The 19,556-nt window shown below is 40.3% G+C and overlaps 1 protein-coding gene across 2 annotated transcripts in view; it reads left to right on the top strand.

Annotated features, from left to right (window-relative positions):
* The window catches only part of LOC104475586 (VPS10 domain-containing receptor SorCS1), a 292,980-nt gene that overhangs the window by 75,753 nt on the left and 197,671 nt on the right, over positions 1 to 19,556 (top strand). For both annotated transcript variants that reach the window (XM_086752150.1, XM_086752152.1), the window contains exon 2: positions 15,580 to 15,647. In XM_086752150.1, the coding sequence (XP_086608276.1) occupies positions 15,580 to 15,647 (68 nt within the window). The remainder of the gene's footprint in view (positions 1 to 15,579; positions 15,648 to 19,556) is intronic.

Here is a 19,556-nt window from a genome sequence, read left to right as displayed (position 1 = left end):
AATATAAAGCTTTTTTTTTTTTCTGTAGTCGTGTCTTGATAAATGGCTAACTGTAAGTGTAAGACAAATTAGTTTAGTGGATGGGTCACTCAACTGGTGACAGGGCTGAAAGTTTGTTAGAAATAACTCGGGGGATTCTCTGCTATGAATCCATGATATTTTTCTAGTGGGTTTTTTTTGAGGTGATGGTTTGCAGGTGAGAGAGGAATGGAGGCAATGTCCAGCTTTGGGGCAAAATTCAGCAATAGGATGAAGTTTGAGTGGAAAGATCAGTGGACTAGAATTTGGGAATGTGATGCTGGAAGATCAGAAATGTAGTGTAAGTGGGAGAGAGATACTTATTTGGCTGGGGGTTTATGTTCAGAAATAGTGTTTCTTCTGCAGGAAAGGAGTATCTGAGTGTGGATAAATAATTTTCAAACTGCTGAGTGCTGCTGCAGTTAAATATCTAAACCAATGCTCTAGTGTTCCCAGATTATCTACGACTTGCCAGGACTTCAGGTGTCTGGATCCCCTGTCAGACTTCAAGGGATGAATCTTGCCCATAGAGTTTGGGAATCAATGCTCCTGTATTTGTAGGAAGGAACTTGTATGCTGTTAACGTGCTGTGGAAGGACACCCAGAAATCCTGAAACCTAAATATTTTCAGTATAAAAACATTTGTATTGCAGAGTCTGAAATTCTCAGAGAAGCTCAAAGTATGTTCTCTTTCCTCCAGCTTTCACTGTTGTATTGATACAGCTGGTGAAATGATACACTTCTCTGCAGTCTGTTGAGAGGAACAGACCATTTATTTAATGCTACACCATTCAGGCAAGGTAGTTAATCTTGTTGCTAAGCAGTAATAGTAAATTTTTAAAGTTACAGGAATTTTGAAAATGACAGCTAATACACTGCTTTCTATTTTTAACAACTTGATAAAGAATATGGCAAAGGCAACAGGGAGACTGGAATGTGTAGACTAGTTCTCTAGGATCAAGATGATATCCCGTGGGGAAATGCTCCTTGCACCTGTATTGTGGTCTGCTTTTGTTTAATGTAAGAGTGGGAGGTTTGACCCAAAGCATAGCTGAAGGAAGTGATGGAGGGACAAAGATAATTATGCTTTTTTAGAGAACAAAGATAATCTCAGTAGTGGGAATGACCAAACCAGTGCTGTTTCTTGCCCTCGTGTCTGGAAGTCCAAAAGGACATCAGATTCCACAGGAAGTTTATAAATCATCATTATTCCACCTGGAAGGACAGCACTGATCAGATGTCATAAAGTCAGTGATTTTGGTGCTGCAGTTCTGGATAACAGGTTTCCATCCATCAACCTTTTGTTCTTGGTTTTGTCCTTTGCGAGCAGGGGAAGTCAGGAACTGACTTGGCTTTTTTTTTTTTACTGCAAAAAGACCCCACAAAAGCTTCAACTTAAAATAATTTATATTTAGTAATTGCATCTCTCCCCCTTTATTCCTCTTGACAGTAAACGAGGAGGAGAAATTAAGAATGAAGGTCACCAGTCACTTGGGACTACTATACCTCTCCTACGCTTTCTTGGGGATATAGACAGAAGGCAGCTTAGGTTTGTTGTCCTTCAGGTAATACGATCTTAGTTATTCATCCTAGTGAGTTAATAAGATTTTTGTGTGTTGGTTTGTAATATACTTTGACTTCTCCCTCCTTTTGAGTCAGCTTCCTCATAAAATGTGTGCTGGGAGAAAGAGGAGATGTGAGGTGGAAGTTACCATCCTGCCCCTTAATTTTAAGAGATGAACCCTCTGCAGGAGATATGCGTGTGCCTTTGGTTTTATTTTATAAAGCAGCTAACATCTAGCAAGTTCTCTTCCAGAGTGTCTTGTAATTACAGTGTCTTGATTGTTTTATCCTTTTATTCTGTCTTATCCTGCTTTTACCCCCTCATCCTTCCTTGTTTTGCTCGGAGGCCTGAAGGGGTGCAGTTCCTATCCCTTAGTGCTTGGTGGAAAACCTCCACCTGTTCTGCCAGATCTCACCACATTCCCCTCCAGCATGGTTAAAAAAATATAGCAAGAGAAATATGGGACTGGAGTTTGCAGGGGAGGGAAAGGTGTAGAGGGCAATAAGGGACTTTTTAAAGAATAAAAACCTCAGGTTTGTTTTTAACTTGAGGGGACTGTCGTTTTGGCTGCAGTGCTGCTGAAAAGTATCTCAGGCCTAATACCTTCCCTAAAGATATTTAGCATTAGTATGTCTTGACTTACATAGTGGTTATAAATAGTATGGCCCATTAAAAGATGCAGTCATTAGTTTCTGTCAGACTCCTTCCCAGAGGCACGGGAATGTGAGCTGAATGTGCTTTGAACCCTGCGGAGGTAAGTATCAGATACAGCCTTCATATATGGAGGGCGTAGTTTAATACAACCGGCTTCACACTTGGGTCAGTGGTGAGCCTGCAGCTGGGACAGACAGCGTGGGAGCTAGCTCATGGGCAGCTGATTTCACCTTCTGACTGGAGGCTCAGTAACATGTTTTGTCCTACGCTCTTCAGCTTTTTTTCTATATGTGTGTGGCTGTGCTCTACATAGAACATTCTCATTCTCTTGATCTTAGCAATTTTGTCTGAAGGAATTTTCCCTAATCAAGTGGATATGTCTCCCCATTACGATACCAATTTCAGGCTTCTCAGATGATGTGCTATGAATCCTATCTTGTGACCAGGGACACTTGCATTATTTTGAAATAATAGATACAGTTTTAGTCTTTCTATAGGGACATGACCATACAGCTCCATTTTAAGGTTTGTGTCATCTGCTCCTTGAGGAAGTCTGCATCAGTGCTGCAGGTCACCAAAGTTTTAGTTTCCCAACGTACCAGTACTAATGTCATAGGAATCTTAGGTGGGAATGCAGCAAGAGGTTCCACTCAGTGGGTGCAGCTTTCCAAAGTGCAAACTGTATACTTTATTGTAGCAATGCTTGTGCTTGTTACAGGGGTTGCCCCAACTGGCTGTCAGAGTTGATGATGCCAATGGGAGCTTGTTTGTCTTGAGCTGGTGGCTGTGAATTGGGTAGGGCGAGGGGAAATAAGAGAAAAAGAAACAACTTCTAATTCATGTTCTAATGACAGTGGGTTGTTTTTTGTTTTTTGTTTTTTTTTTTTTCTCCCCAAAAGAACTGAGGGAAGCATCTTGCTTTGAATATATCTCACTTCCTTTAACAAGTTGTTTTTGACTAAGTCCTCTCTTTGCTAAAATACAACAATTTTCATTCTGACAGCATCAACCTGTTCTATAGGATATAGAGCCCCAATGAGAATAGACCTTTAACAGGAATTTATATCCCAAGTCTGAAATGTGCACTTTATATCTGTTACGATCCCTGAGTGCCTGTTAAGGGATTACTTACATCTTACCATCCTAAGTTTCTTTCCATAAACAAATGAAACCTTTGAGTTTCAAGGAATATGCTCAGATGAAACATAGTTTAACAACTCTTTGAGGAGAAAGAGATAAGGTGGGAAAGTGAAGAATTGATAACCTATTAACTGTTTCAGTTTCCAACCTTGAATTGTTGACAACATATGACATTACAACCTTACAAATTACCATTTAACAACAGCTCAGAAAATATGACCTACAATTGCTCTCAAGATGCCTTCCAGCTTTATAAACAGCTGCTGCTGGCATATTTTGTTGCAGCTGGAGTGGGTGAAAGAATGCAAGGAACTGAAGAACTTTTCTTGTATAATCAGACAAATCTCTGAGGAAAAAAGTGCACTGGGTGACGGCTGAAATGTCTTTTTGAGACTGGGCTCACTTCTCTGGAGTTTTGGGGTCATCTGATTTTCGGTAATAAAGACATCCAATTAGTTAAGGTTAGTTGTTCTTATGTTCTGCCCTGTATTGTTCTAGAGCAAGTGGTGATTCTGTTCATAGCTCCTAGATAGCCCCATGTTATTCTGAATCCTCCCATTTTCTTGACTGTGGTGACCAGTGAGTGCAAGCTGAATAGATGGTTTGTGTCATTTGTTTATGGCAAACCAAGAGCACTAAATTCTTGCTTTGTTTTGTTGTTCATGTGATTAACACATAAACTAAAGTTAGTGTTGTGATGAATTTGGCCCTGAGATTTCTGCTGATTTGGGAGAAGCTAAGAACACAAGGACTTGATTTTGCATCTTTATTTCTTAGCACTATTGAGGAGGAACAAGTGACCAAATTAATGTTGGCAGCCAGAGAGCTCATAAGGCACTTCTTGAATCCTAGGCCTGAGCCAAGTTAATTTCTAATTTAACTCTATTAACAAAAGATTGCTATAAGATGAGACCTACCACGTTTGTCTACAGCGATGCATTTTATTGTCATTTGTTAGTGTAAGTTGTGTAGGGAGGGCTAGAAGAGCGCTTTTGGGGGAACTGGTATTTGGAAGAATAGATGTCCCCAGTGCAGTGTAACAAGTGTAACAAAAGACTGTGCTGAATAAAAATAATCTTTGCACCAAGCTTGTTTGTTTTCTCAGTTTCTAGGAAACATACCTTGTGTTTGTTAGTGTAGTGTTGTTCATCACTGACTGAACATCAGTCAAAAAAGTGTATGTTCCCATCTGTGTTGGTGCCAAAAGACAATAGGATTACAGGATGGGGAATAAAAAGCTTGAGTTAGGCTCATGCTCTGTTAGAGCTAGACAGGATGGAAGTTGTGATTTAAAGTCAGAGTAAGTCAGGAACATGGGAAGTCCATTTCTCCATGCATTAGAGGACAGAGAAAAATGATTTAAAGAGTGAAGACCCCATCAGAATAAGTATTTCCTCCCTGCCTTCTGTAACAAACTCTTAAACTTTACATGCTTGATGTGTGTGATAAAACCAACCTACATCACAGAGCTGCTGTTAGGAATGATCAATTAATATTTTCCAGGCACTTTTGGGACCTAAAGACGAAAGGCACTTACTGTCATCAGTTTCACTATCCCTGCTGCCCCAGGATGAAAGTTGTACTTTAAAGATTCAGTTTTCTCCCTGGGGTGAGAGGGAGGCAGTCTATTATTCAAGGACATCATCGTTATCTCTGTTGTAGTTGCCTTGTGGCCATGCAACATCATTCAATAATTCTGTCAAGCAATATCTTTTGCTTGTGATGGAGTGCTAAACAGTGATTTATTGCTTGAATACACATTGCTTTCATGAAAGTGATTTGTTTAAACAAGAGTAAAGTGCTAAATAAATTATTCATTGCATGCTAATTTTCCACTTTTATATTCTGTAGTATATTCTTCAGAATAAACAATCTGGGTGTTGTATCTACCACATGAATCCCTTTTTGTTGTGGTTTTTTTTTTGTTTGTGGTTTTTTTTTTTTTTGTTTGTGTTTTGTTCTGTATATGCCCTCATCCCCAGTCTTCCTTCAGGACACAATTCCTTTCTCAAGGAAAGACCTCTAGTTTCAGCCTTTCTCAACTTTGTTGCCCTTTGTGATATTTTCCTCTTTATTCTTCAGACAGTTGGGTGAATTATGCTCAAAAGGAGGTTTGGATTACTGGTTTGGGAAATACTGTATATGTTTGGAGATTATGGGTATTTCTAAGTCCTTCAGAAACTTCTGGGTATTAACCAGGAAGGCACCACCATAAATACAGCTTGCAAAATAGGATCCTAATGGCTGAGTGGCATGTTCTAATGAAGTCTCTTCTCACCTGCTCCCTCGTTTTGAGTGTTGCATGTTGCTCTCTTACCTGCCAGTGGCTATGTGGGAGCACTAGTTTGCATGTAACAGCAGGTATCTGAGAAACTCCTCAGAAGTAAGTTTTTACTTGTAGATATGCAGGTTTTCCAAATTTGCTTCAGAAATGGCTTCTCAGCACTTAAAATCTTTGTCCCCTGACAAAGCCCAGAGCCTCCTGAATGCCTCTGAGTGTTTCAATAGCAGGCGTGAGAGCAGACCAGGCACTGAACAGCTTAGTACTTTTTCTCCAGTTGACCCTTTCCCCTTTCTGAGTGTCCACTCTACATTCCTGGCAGTAACTGGGTGTTTAAGCAAGAGCTGCTGATTGACAGTGGATATAATAGGGCGTAAGAGTAGAAATTTCTTTCCAAGTAGTTTAGGGCTTCACCCTCCTCTGGTCTTAATTCTGACATAATCCCCCAGAGGCCTACATGGCTATTCAGTGAAATGAATAGAGAAGGCTTCATTTCCCTCTTGAAACATGCAGAGAGCTCTCATGCTTATGGCTTTTAAGTATCAATGCAATTATAGTGTGTAATCAATTCTCTCTATACCAACTTTTGTCTTCTGAAATGAAACCTTGTCTCTTTCTTAACTATTTGCCTTTGTATTAGAACATTTCAAGATGATAGGCAGTTTTTTCCCTTGTTTTTGTCCTCTTTCCTGCCTACTTCTGTCACTGGAAGAAAATTTATTATTACTTATACTTTGTAACCTGAATATCTGTTTTTTTCCCCTATACTAACTTACTCTCTGAAATTTTATTTTGCTCCTTTTAATTTATTGTGTTTGGGGTTTTTAGTTGATTAATCACATGTGGAGCTGCACAGAAATATTTTCACGAAACAAATTCTCATTGAATGAAAGGGGATTGTTGGAAAAGGGTCTCAAAGTAGGGAATTGATTCCCCTTTATAAGTTATTGAGCATGCCAGTGGCTAAGGTGTTTTTCTGGGATGTGGTAAGCCAAGGTTTGTGTCTCTGTGAGAGCCAGGAGAAGCAGTAACTCAGTGTGTTGATTTTTGGGATTAAGCTGTTACAGAAACACAATTTCCTTCTCTCTACTTTGGTAGTATTTAAAATTCTTTTTAGACCATTACAAATTTTTATTTCATCCTGATGACAAGAATGAAGACTGGGGCTGTCTTTAAAAGATTTGAGAGAGATGCCTCATCTTGCCTGTTTATTATAATTAGTATTGTAGTATCCTCTAAAAGTTGTCACCGTGCCAGGGACCTCTGTAAGCTAAGTATGATAGAAACTGCCGTACATCTTGCTCTATGATTGAATTATGTAAGACTAGAACAGGAAATACTAGTATCGGTGTTTGGTAAACATTGAATTTCTTGCCTACAGATAGTTTTTTATAGATGTCAAAAATATAAATAGCTGTAAATAGATTTAGACACATTCATGAGAACTAAAGCTATAAGAACAAGAGTTGTCATGCTTGGCCGTATTCCCTCTCCAACAGTGGCTAAAATTGCATACCTGGGAAAACTTGCACAAACACTGTGTTAGATATATTTTTATTTATTTGACTCAGTACACATCTCTTCCCTGAACTACTTCTGTCTCCCCTTGAACCTACTTAAACTTTTCAGTATCCACAAAATACAGTGGGAAGAAATTTCCCAACTCATGTATATGTAGTATTTTGAACCTCCCAGTTTCACTTGCTGTCCTGGGTCTTGGGTACTGAAAAAGAGTGAATAATCAATTTAGGACACTTATGGCTTCACTCCTGTCACAGATGGAATAGTTGGCAATATCAGACCTTTTTATTATCCTTTGAAGTATGCAGAAAAATGAAAGGTTTTTTACTTTACAGATTCTTCATAACTGTGGTGAAATGGGGAGTTGGTAGTCTAGCTGCGTAACCATGTGGCTGTCCTCCTCTATCATCACACTTTTCCTCTCTTCCTTTGCCTGCTGGTGTGTTTCTATAAGGAAGCCTGTTGATCTGCAGTCCAAGTGGAAAAAAAATCACAGAGTCTTCATGTCTCCATAGTTCTTGGTACTTGTATAATTGTTAGAGACCCTTATACTTGCTGACTAGTATAAAATTGCTAAATAATAATAATATGAAGAACAAGATTTGTACAAGTAATTTGCCCCAAATAATGAGTTCTCTAGAGTTTCTTTTTTTATTCATGAGCAGCCTGTGAAATTCTCAGTCATGAATTATTCGGACTTATTTGTGAATTTATTTGAAAACATTTCCTCACATGGCTGCCTCACCAAACAGCTCATTCAGAATATTCCTGTTCTGGTTGTGTTCTTGCTTTTTTTTTTTTTTTTTTTTTTTTCCCCCCAGCCCTAAAGTTTTGTACTGTATTGGAAAGGTAGAGAGGAAGAAGGGAATAGATAGTGTTGTCCATTTATTTCCAGTCTTGGAATGGTGCATACTCTCAAACACTGCGGTCTAGCCCAAGAAACATGAGTTATTAAGTGATAATGCATAAGAAAGCTTCAAGTCCTTTAGCTTCCTGCTTAATTATAGCAGACCAACAAGCTTGTGAAAACTTAATTTAGTGCTGCTTTGTTATTGAGTTATATTCCTGCTAAGTAGATGATGGAAAGGATCTCTAGAGTTTAATAAGGGATTCATGGATCACTGCACACAGAGGTGTACTTAAACTGTCTTGAATATGGCTGGGTATTTGTTTTTTCTCTTCCTAATTAGAAGGCAGTGTGACAGTTTCATCAGGAGAGTCTTGTAAAGGATAGTTACACCATTACTGGTTTTTACACAGCTATATGTATTACAATACCTTATTAACAAAATATTGTTATATTGAAGACTGCTTGTATTCTGTGTGTGTGAGAGACAGTCCCTACGCCAAAATATGTACAGTTCATAACACAGCAGCTGAGCTGCGTATGTGGTGGTTTGAGTCCCAGAAGCTCTGGTTGTGTTGCATGGGTGGAGAGCACCACAGGAGAGAGAAGGCTGTTGTGACTGCTCTTTTCTCAAATTGTGGCACATCCTGAAGATCAGGTCGTAGTGTAGAGTGAATAGCTGATGCATCACTGAAACGAGACGCTTTCCATCAGGTTATTGGTTTTAATACAGGACTAATGCTGGAGTTCATGAAGGACTGTTTCAGTTATCCTATGCTGGAAACTAATATGCTCCTACAGCTGTGGCTTGAGACAGAAAAATCCGTGGTGCTCGACAGAGTAGCCTCCTGAAGGGTTTAATTGGGTTGCTGGGGGTGGGGAGATGGGGAGGAGAGAGGCAGGCAACCTTCTGGTTTTTTTTGTTTTTTTTTGTTTTTTTTTTTTTTTTCTTCCCTGAAACTTCAGTGGTCAAAAAGAGATGCTTGTTCACTGCTCTGACAACCTACGTGAGAAACTGATTCTTAAACTGATTCAGAAAGCTGCTATCAATGACTTTTTGCAGTCAGATATTATACATATTTTATCAAATATACCATTTGCATCACTTTGAAAGAATTTTAATAAAATGTTGAATTAGGAGCACTCTGTACACAAGTAATGTTGAGAGCTGACAGTATGCAGGTCAGAAAACTGGACAACTGACTAAATGTTTTTTAGTTCTGTTGCTTATCCCAGGACAGCTGCAGTCTTGACTGAAATAGATGCAAACATACATGCAAAGCATGGAAGTCCAGAAACATTAGAACAGGTGCTGATTTTGCCTTCATAAGCAGAGGCCTGTTGTGATTGAAATCAGCACTTGAATCCTGTAGGACTAATCTTTCTGGCATAGTTTTAGGTCAATCTAGAGGTAACATTGTGAAAATGAGAAAGTTATAGCGAACACCTTTTTAAAAATTGATTGTGTTCTTCTGTTTGAAAAACCTCTATCACCATGGAGCTATAGAAGTTTTTTGTTTGAATTTAGTACCCTGTTGTGCTGTGTAAAGTGGAAAGCGTTTGCAGAGAGGATGTGGGGGGGGTGATGGTGAGAATACAGCTGATAACAACATCTATCCAAGATGAGAGTGCTGTTGGTATAAATGAGATTGAGTTGGATTATCACAGACCCCTTTGCGTAGTGGGTATTTAATAACAGTGATCAAACCTTGAACACAACGATTGTTCCAGTCCACGTCCTTGTTTAGCCTAGCTTGAATAAGTATGGAGATGTTTTAACATAGTGCTCATGTGGCATTCGCAGGGGTAAATCTGCAATTGTCAGTGAGTAGTGCGAAGTGTTACAGATCCTTGACCTAGCGTGTTATTAGCTGGCTCAGGTACTGGTTTCTGTGTAACTGTGGCAGAAGATAGCTCGGTGTGGGTTTGCTTCCTTTCTGGACACACGTTATTAGCAGCAGAGTTACACAGCCACAGAGTGTAGTATGTTGCTTCCCTCCCAGTGTATTACGAACCTGATTAGCAGCAGCGTGCAGACTCTCATTTGGTACTTTCCTGGCCAGCTAGTTCAGCACTGTTTGATGAGACTAAATATTTTTGGCAGGGGAGAAAAGTCAGGTTAAAGGTAATCCTTACATTACATTTGGAACTGGTGCTGCAGTAAAGGATGAGCTTTGGCCGTACACTGTAGGAGCCTTGCTGGATGCATTTATAGAGCAACTGAAAACAAAGTCAAGGCAAAGATTTAAACCCATACTAAACCTGGGTCAGAAGTGCAAGGAAGGGTGCAGTGAGACAGAGTGGACCAGTTGAACATGATCTAAGGTAGATCTAGGAAAAATTTAGCCATGCTTACCCTAGAATTTCTCCTGGTAGCGAAGAGCCTCCTAGGGCCTAAACTGGTGAATTGACAGAACAGTATCTTCTGTCCGGCCACTGATTTCCATCTTGGAAATCTATAGATAGGCCATCACATCCCAAGTCTTAAGAAGCAATCACAGGTCAGGAGTGATTAATAAAGTACATTCTCCTTGAAAATGCTATTTTGGTTTGAAGAAAAACATAATTGTATCCAAGATGCAAATACCCTGTCCTTCCTAGAATAGCCACTGGGAACTGGTTTGGGAGATGGGTGAGTCAGGTTTAAGGACCTCTTTTGTCAGTCTGTCTTTTCCCAGACCAGTGTGCTAACCTACCAAGCTTTCTGTCAGTTTTTTGCCTGCTGAGGCTTTTCCACTTTGTATAAGTAACTCCAAACATTTTTAGTGTTATACCTCATGGTTAGTGCACTCACTGGGGATGAGGTAAACCCAGGATCAAATATCATTTGCTCTGAGGTATCAGTGCAGAAGTGAAGTTTTCTCTCTCCTCCTCTTCCATACCTGCTGTGGTAGACTAACCCACTTCAACTGCTGATTCTAATGAAGAACACTTTCTGAAGCCTTTCATTTCTGTGCAGTAGGAAGAGTTATCTGTATTCACAGTACAGCTGGCATAAGACTGGATTTTCAGCTGTTTGCTTGTTCTTTTCTTCTTGCTTTTGTTAGCTTGCATTGATTGGTAATTGGTAAAGAAGGGAGAAAACCACACAGTCCTGGGGGGAAAAAAAAAACACAATACCAAAACAAAACAAAAAAAAAAGAAAAAAAAAAAGAAAAAAAAAAAAGAAAAAAAAAAAGAAAAAAAAAAAGAAAAAAAAAAAGAAAAAAAAAGAAAAAAAAAAAAAAAAAAGAAAAAAAAAAAGAAAAAAAAAGAAAAAAAAAGAAAAAAAAAGAAAAAACAACAGCAACAACAACAAAAAAAGCAAAGAAAGAAATAAAAAATGGTGTGACAATATTTTCATTTCATTGCCATGTTTCTTCACAGCCTCTATTTTGACATTCAGAACAACATAATATGATTGTCTCTGTTCATTACGTTTCTCAGTACTACATAGTGACAGACACAGAGAAAGGAAAAAAAAAACCACAAAAAAACCAACCAAACAAAAACACAATAAAAAAAGAAACAATCTTAAACAAGAAGTAATCTTGCAGGCTGAATAACAAAGAAATGAGGACAGCAAAGAAGAAATATGTTTTTCTGAAAAACTAACTATAACCAAAATCATGGCCTTGCATGGGTTATTCAAATATCATTAAAAAGGGGAAAAGAGAATACTGATCTGTAGGGCAGAAAAAACTAATTTTCTGCCCAATCTCTTGTTTGTTTTGCACATGTATACTTAAGCATATCTATTGCTAGTATTTAAACCACAGTAAATGACACAGAAATTATGGAAACTAGAGATAGGCTTGAAGAAACTCAGGAGTTGATACAGGTCCACAAAAATGAGAAACTTCCTATAGGAAAGCCCGTATGTGTTTTGGAAATAGGATATCTGCGCCAAGTGGAGATGTCTAAGCTATTACCCAACAAACTGGTGCATATGTGTGCCAAAGCATGGTGTCAAATACAAATATTAACTTGGAAATTTTTAGATGTTAAAATTTTATCCGAAACTTGCTAGGAAGCCAGGATATAACAATATTATTTAGGGTTCTACATGAAGCTAGTCTGCAACTAACATGCATATTTGAATGGGTGCAGAAGGATTTTTAGACCTGTATCAAAAAAGTATGATGGAATCCAGCTGGATTTTTTTTTTTCTCCCCCCATCAGTTCCAAGAGAACTCTAGCACTCTAAGATTGTGTGGGCTTTACTGAAATTTCTGGGGGAAGAAAAAAAAAAAAGAACAAAAAAGATGTTTCGGCTCTCTGAAAGTGAAATATTTTGATTTCTCATACTGGCACTTTTAATTTTTTATCATTTTGTATTATTCTGAGGGTGTCAATTACTTTTTTTTTTTTCCCCTCAACTAAGGAGGTTAAAATTCTCAATTGAGTTTCCTTTCAGTTTTGAGATTTCTGAATTTTTTCAGTTGGAAAAGGTAAAAATCTGAGTAATTTGTGAAGAAATATTTTCAGTCTATTTAGCATCAGTTAATACACACTGCTCATCTTAGTATTCTATAAAATTAGCCTGATTCTAATTCTTTCGTTTGGTAGGTGGAGTTGGTGTTTCTTGATTCTTACATGATATCCTGCAAGATTATGTCAGCTAGTGGCAAAGAATGGAGGAAACCCCCACTCTTCTTCCTGTTTACTCTTCCCAGTTTCTATGCTGGCTGTCTTCAGATCTGCTTCAGAAACTACCAGATGTCAAAATATTCATTAGGGGAAATATTCATTAGTCATTTACATCTCTGGTTCCTCTGGCAAGCAGAGGAGAGGGCCAAGAGCAGACAGCAAGGCTTGGAAAAAGATAGAAGCAACTGAGCAGCTGCTTTGCAGATGCAAGGGGAGTTCAAAGCTGAGTGTGTGCAACCTCTACATGGTATGGAAGGTCTCCAAGCAGGTCTCCACAGAGGCTGGTGCTGGACCTCACTGAGTTCACTGCTGCCTTTCATCAGAGTAGTTATTCAGAAGGATTTATACACACATTACTTCCTCTTCCTTTTTATCCTCGCCTTAATTTTTATTTATTTGTTAAGTAGGGGATTTATAGACCTGTTCAGAGGGTGCTGTGAGGGATGGCAGCAGCACAGTCCTGTATCTGGAGCAGACAGCTGCCCTGCTGTCACTGATAAGCATTCCTGGGAGGGTGGAGATTGAAATTTAGTACTTGTAAAGCCCTAATTGCTGCAAGCCTTTTGAAGCCTATGTGCCCAATGCAGCTCTCCCATCTGATGCCTCGGCAGGTGGCTGGTGCTTTGCACGTTGGCCACCTCTTCAAAGAGAGACCCTCCAGGCTTGGACGGAGGCACCTCTTGGACAGAAGTGGCGTTGTACGTTTTGGGGGTGAAGGGGGATATCTGTGTCAGAGTGCTCTGGGGAACAGAGGAGCGGTCATGGCGGTTGTGTGAGCAGCCCTCATTGTAGCGAGGGATGCATGTGGTCCCCTGGGCCAGGGCAGGAGTCACTGTGGGGCTATTTCAGGGGGACATGCCACTCGGTGGGTTGGGGTCACTGTGGAACACAGGGTGGGTGTTGCTGGAGGACATGGTGGGGTTTGGGGTTGGTGGTCAGGGCACCTGGAGGGGTCTGGGGGTGGCTTGCTTCTGTGGGGCCATGGGGCAAGGCTGGCGGGGGAGATGTGACGAAGCCACTGAGGAAATCAGGACCCAGCGACAGACTGGGGGGGTCATGCAGGAGTTTAGGGCTGGGCTGGGAGGAGCATTGCGGCAGGCCCCTCGACTCTGCTCGGGGAGCCTCAGGGCTGCTCTCTGCACCGCCATGGCCAGGCCCCATGCGCACCTCAGCGCAGGCTGCTGGCTCCTTACAGGGTGACAGGGGCTCGCATCCAGGGCCCGTGCCAGGTAGGCTGGAGGCAGCCCTGGACATCGGACACCTTCCTGGGGACACTCTTCCACAATCTTCATTTCTTTGTGTAGCCAGTTGTGGTGTTACTGACATACAGCATCGAGGTGTCTTCCCCCTCTGTGCTGTGAGGGATTTAAGAGTTGGGCTGTAGAAACAAATGTCTGTCAGGTGTGTGCGCTCTGTCCCCTGTACTTTCCTCTACTGCAGTTAGCTACGTGCTTGCTTATGCTCTCAGCTCCCACATCACCATGTTTTTTCTGGTCTGTGTTGGAAACGAGGCAGTTCCCGGTGTGGCTCTTTTAGGGCTATCGGTGTGTAAGAGGTAGGATGGCTTTTGCCTTCAGAAATGGCAGTGACAAGGTCTGTTCCTCTCCCCTGGTGCAAGCAGCTATGTGGCTATTCCTCTGCCGTACTGGTGGGAGCTTGCACAGATATTGTAGGGACTGAATTTCCTCCAATCCTTTGCTTCTCTGCCAACTTGGTTGAAGTTGGCAATGTTACCAAGGGAGCAGGGTGATGTGTATTTGTGAGCCTCATTTCTTAGGAACCCAGGCTGAAAATAATAATGTAGAGCTATATAGATCAGGGTTTTTTGTCAGATAGGAAGCGTTGTGCTTCTTTAATTTACTGTAGTTTTAATGGGATAGAGAGGAGGATAAGATATACAGCGACTAGGCAGGGAGAAATGCAAAATAAATTAGTAGCAATAGTAATGGTCTGGTAGTTTATGTCCCAAATGTAGGTCTTGTTAAAGGAGCCCATCATCTTGAAAGTCAGTAATTTTTTTAAGATATTAACAAAAAAGCAGGCTGAAATGTTTTGCTGGAAATTCTTTTTGCTAAAATTGCTTTCCTCCCCCTGGTAAGATAATTTTATTCTGGAAGTGTCTGTTTTGGCAGGAGGGAAAAGTTGTTTATCAAAAGAGCTAATAAAACTCCTAAACCTAGAAACACTTTCTTTCTGTCTAAATCTGAAACTTTTCACTGAAGTCATGGAAATGTTGGTTGTTAGAGTCATTTGGAGGTCCCTAGTTCAGCCTCTTACTTAAAGCAGGGTTAGCAGCAGCTATAGATTGGGTCAGGCATAACTTTGTCTAGTCAGGACTTTAAAACATCCATGGATGCAGGCTTTATAGATGTTCTGGGTAGCCTGTCCCAGGGCTGAACTATTTTCCCTATAGATATTTTTATTGATATCTAGTCTGAGTCTCCTAGGCCAAAATTTGGGATCGTTGGCTTGCGCTACATCATCTGCTACAACCAGAAAGAACTGAACTGGAGACAGATCAGTGAAGTATCTGTGCACCACAGCTGTGAAAAAGATCAGCAGTTTCATTGCTTGTGAAACAGAGCAGAAAGCAATCACTATTTCTACTGCATACAGCAGATCTCATCTTGTATCCTGAAACGTTGTCTAGCATGTCAGCTCCTTCCCACTGCACCCTGCCTCCTGGGGTTAAGGAGAGAACCTGTTGGTGATATCATGCAGAGGAACTGAGCAAGAAAAGGTCTGACTGGCTCAACATACATCTCTGCAAATACTTCCCATGTCAGTTTATGCAAATGCTTTTAACAATTCATTCAGTTATGTTAAGGACCCATTAAAGGAATGCTAAGCCCTCCCTGGGGTCATTTCAGTTCTACGAGATTGTAATTGTTTGAGACTAACCATGATTTCTTCTTTTGCCTTCAGGTGATTCTAATTCTGACAAAGCTGTATGACTACAACCTGGGAAGCATCACAGAGAGCTCTCTTTGGAGGTATGTAGATAAATTGAGTTAATAATTACTTAAATAGGAAGAGCCTGATACAATTCTTTAATTTAATTGGATTTTTTAAAATGTGCTGGAAGGTTTGTAGCTAAATCTTCTCTCTCACTTCTTTCATACTCAAGGACAAAGAGGCTGAAGTCTGATTGTCTTGTTTCAGCTAAATAACGTACTTCATGAACATTCTATTATTTGATTTCCCTTTTCCCATCTTATTCAGAATCAAATCAGCCAATTGGCTTATTTTTAGGAGAACTAAACAGCCTTAAGTCTTCGTTTATAATGAAGGATTTCATGGCTGTCTTGCCCAAATGATCCTTACGGACAGTCAGTGCTGCTAAGACTGGGGGAATACCTGTGAGTGAGTATTTGATGTCTGTTTATTCAGAACTGATAGTATTAGTACCAGGTAATTGATTTCCACTTGTATGATGTTGACTACTAGACTGATTTGTGGGGAATGCCTTGGTACTTTCATGATTTCAAAGCATAAAATGCACTTTGTGAACTAAAGGAAAGAGTTGGGCAATGGTCTATTTCTTAAGGCTGTTATTTGGATTCAGTGAGAGCAGATGGTGCCTGTTTTTATCTACCTGAAAAATGGATCTAAGGGACGTTTACTTCACGTGTCCCTAGTTGTACTTTCACGACCTGTAGCTGATTAAAGGGAGGTTTTCTCATAGTTCCATCTATGAAACTTTGATGGGAAGTCTAGGAGTTTTGTATGCAGGTCATTGATGGAGGTGTACAGGCTACAGTCTTAGAATCATTTAAGTTGAAAAGACCTTTAAGATCATCAAGTCCAACTGTTAATCTAACACTGCCAAGTTCACCACTAAACCATGTCTGTAAGTATCACATCTACACGTCTTTTTAAACATCTCCAGGGATGGCGATTCCACCACCTCTCTGGGAAGCCTGTTACAATGCTTGACAGCCCTTTTGGTGAAGAAATGTTTCCTAATATCCAATCTAAACCTCCCCGACACAACTTGAGGCCATTTCTTCTCGTCCTATTGCTAGTTACTTGGGAGAAGAGACCAACACCCACCTTGCTACAACTTCCTTTCAGGGAGTTGTAGAGAGCAGTAAGGTCTCTTCTCAGCTTCCTCTTCTCCAGGCTAAACAGACCCAGTTATCTCAGCTGCTTCTCATAAGACTTGTTCTCCAGATCCTTCACCAGCTCTGTTGCTCTTCTTTGGACACACTCCAGCACTTCAATATCTGTCTTGTAGTGAGGGGCCCAAAACTGAGCCCATTATTCAAGGTGGGGCCTCACCAATGCAAGTACAGGGAGAAAATAACTTCCCTACTCCTGCTGGCCACACTATTTCTCATACAAGCCAAGATGATATTGGCCACCCTGGCCACTTGGGCACACTGTTGGCTCATATTCAGCCGGCTGTCAACCAAAACCCCCAGGCCTTTTTCTGCTGGCAGCTTTCCTATTTTTCTTGTCTTGACACAAGGAAACTTTGAGTATTTGAAATGAAAACTTCTTGTTAGAATGAACCTGCTTTGATAAACTTGTTGAGGAACACTTTTTCATTTTCAAGGAAGAATTTTGGGTCAGAATTAGAACAAATAACCTTTATGTTCAAGGAACTGAGCAGAGTTTCAAGAAAATTACAGAGGAGGTACTTTATGTGGAGCATGTTCTGAACTCAGGCTAGTGTTATACCTACCGGCATGAAGAAATAAAAAAACCAACCCTCTCCATCCCTCCCTCCCTCCCCAAAATACAAAACTTCTAGGATTTGTTCTGAACAGCAACACTCAAGTATTAGTGTTTTGTGGGGTTGGATAAATGTTTCTCATCCTACTATAGGTGGATAATCTGATCTTTCCATTTTATATACGTGGTTGCTATGGCTTTAGATCAAAAATGACCCTATTCTCTCTACTGCCTTTTGTCTTTACTATGGTGTGCACACAATAGTAAAAGTCCTTTCAGGACTGGGGGTTTGGTAATATTTTTTGGAAGGGGGTTTGGGCCAGATTGTTTCATTTCTAATTATTTTCAAGAAATAACATTAATATCAAATATATTGGTTTTATTTCCTCTTAGTACTCTCAGTCATTTCACTCTGATAAATACTCATCTCTGTCATCAGTCACTGAAGCAGGTATGGTGTTTCACCATGTGGAGACACCTCCTTCCCCATTGCTGACAGTGCTGAAGAGCTACTTTACTCATGTGATGCAATGCAGGATTGTGTTGAGATACTGGTTTTGGACTGAAAACAGTATAGCCACATCATAGTGGAAAACATCTTGTTGAGATGTCTGTGGGCACAAAATTGTGCTGATCAGCTCATGCTGTTGTCTGTTTCAGAATTTTGGTTTCTGCGAAGCATGCCACAATAGTATAAATCTTACCCTGATTAAAAGAGAAGGGACTGTGTGGATGTCTCTGGAGGATGTATGAGAAGCTGAGGCTTTGGCAGTGTGGCAATCCTAAAGCTAGTGAGTGCAGTGCTCTTCTCTGGACCTCAGACGTTCCTAGTGTCAGATAGTAATTAACAATGTAGTGGTGAGCTGATAGTTTCCTCTAGCCCAGTATCCTTTTACCAAAAAAAAAGAAGTCTAAGAAAGAGTATATGAATAGGATAATCATGTCAGAAACTTCCTCCTAGTATTCTCCTAGCATTCATTCTTAGGGTTGAAGTTTAGGGTCCTTACTCAATCTTCAGTTAAAGATTTATCAGAGTCTGAATATTTTTTTTTTTTGTTTTAGTATATGCTAAGGGATTAATATCCCATGAGCTAACTTTCTTACTATTTCTCAGATTGTGTTAAAATTTTTGATACCTATGACACTTTAGAGCAAGGAGTTCCATAGATTATTTGGGGAACCACTTGCCTCGTGTTGAACCCATCAGCTTCAGGTCCACTTGGCATATGCCACTTGTGAGGACTTGGTTACAGTTGCGTGGCCAACCATCCAGAATCCCTGGGCAAATGCTCTGGACTAGGAAATGTTGAAGGAGAGCCAGGATAGCTAAAGTCAACCCACTATTCTTTGCAGTGCTCCATTATTCTTGATCAGCTCTTCAGTGCTCATGACTGCTCTGAAAGTTGCCGGTGCACTTCATTGTCATTCCTCAATTCTGTTGCCTTACGTAAACCTCAGGTGGTGGTTATGTTGTGCTCTATCCCGAGTCCTGCTCTGATGTTAGATCCCTGTTCACCATGCAGGCATGCCTTCGGGTCACTAATAAATATCCCTGTGAAGATCCCAGGACAGCTTCTCTGTTCTTAGTGTGACAGAAAGAAATTACAAGATGGGCATATCCTATTATTTAATGCACCTGACAGGTTATTACTGTTGCTCCTCCTGGTTGTTTAAGTGACATGTTAATTTAAATCTCCCTGCTTGTTTAAAAAGGGTAGAAAAAAACTAAACTGAGAGAAGGGGAGAAACATATTGCACTTTAATTTATTTCATGCCTCTAGGTTTGGTGCTGGGGAATGGAAGAAAGCATGATCTCATGTCTTGTTTGACTTCTGATCTCAAGAGTTTTGTTTCTGAAGGGTAGAGAAGAAAGACGGGTAGTTCTGCAGGTACCCGCAACTCAAGAGGAATCTCTGCCTTGAATATGTGACAAAGAAATACCGCTCTTGCCTCCTGTGCAGAGTGCATTTTCAAAAGGTTGATGAATGATGAGGGGCTGTTTAGAAGCATGTCACAGACACGAGTCATTTATGCTGTAGCTGGTTATAAGCACATCTGTCATTTGAAGGTGTAGTTAGGTGATTTAAGCAGTCTTGTGACTGATGGGACTGTAACCATCTATAACACAACTATGCTATTGCCTACAAGATATTAATCTGTCGTCTTTATAAACACAGTGCTACCTGCTAGGATGGCATTTTTGTGATTTTTTTCAGCCAGTTTAA

The sequence above is a fragment of the Chlamydotis macqueenii genome, chromosome 7 (assembly GCF_036417535.1).
Source record: "Chlamydotis macqueenii isolate bChlMac1 chromosome 7, bChlMac1.mat, whole genome shotgun sequence".
Lineage (NCBI taxonomy): Eukaryota > Metazoa > Chordata > Aves > Otidiformes > Otididae > Chlamydotis > Chlamydotis macqueenii.
This window is presented reverse-complemented; position numbering and strand designations above follow the sequence as displayed.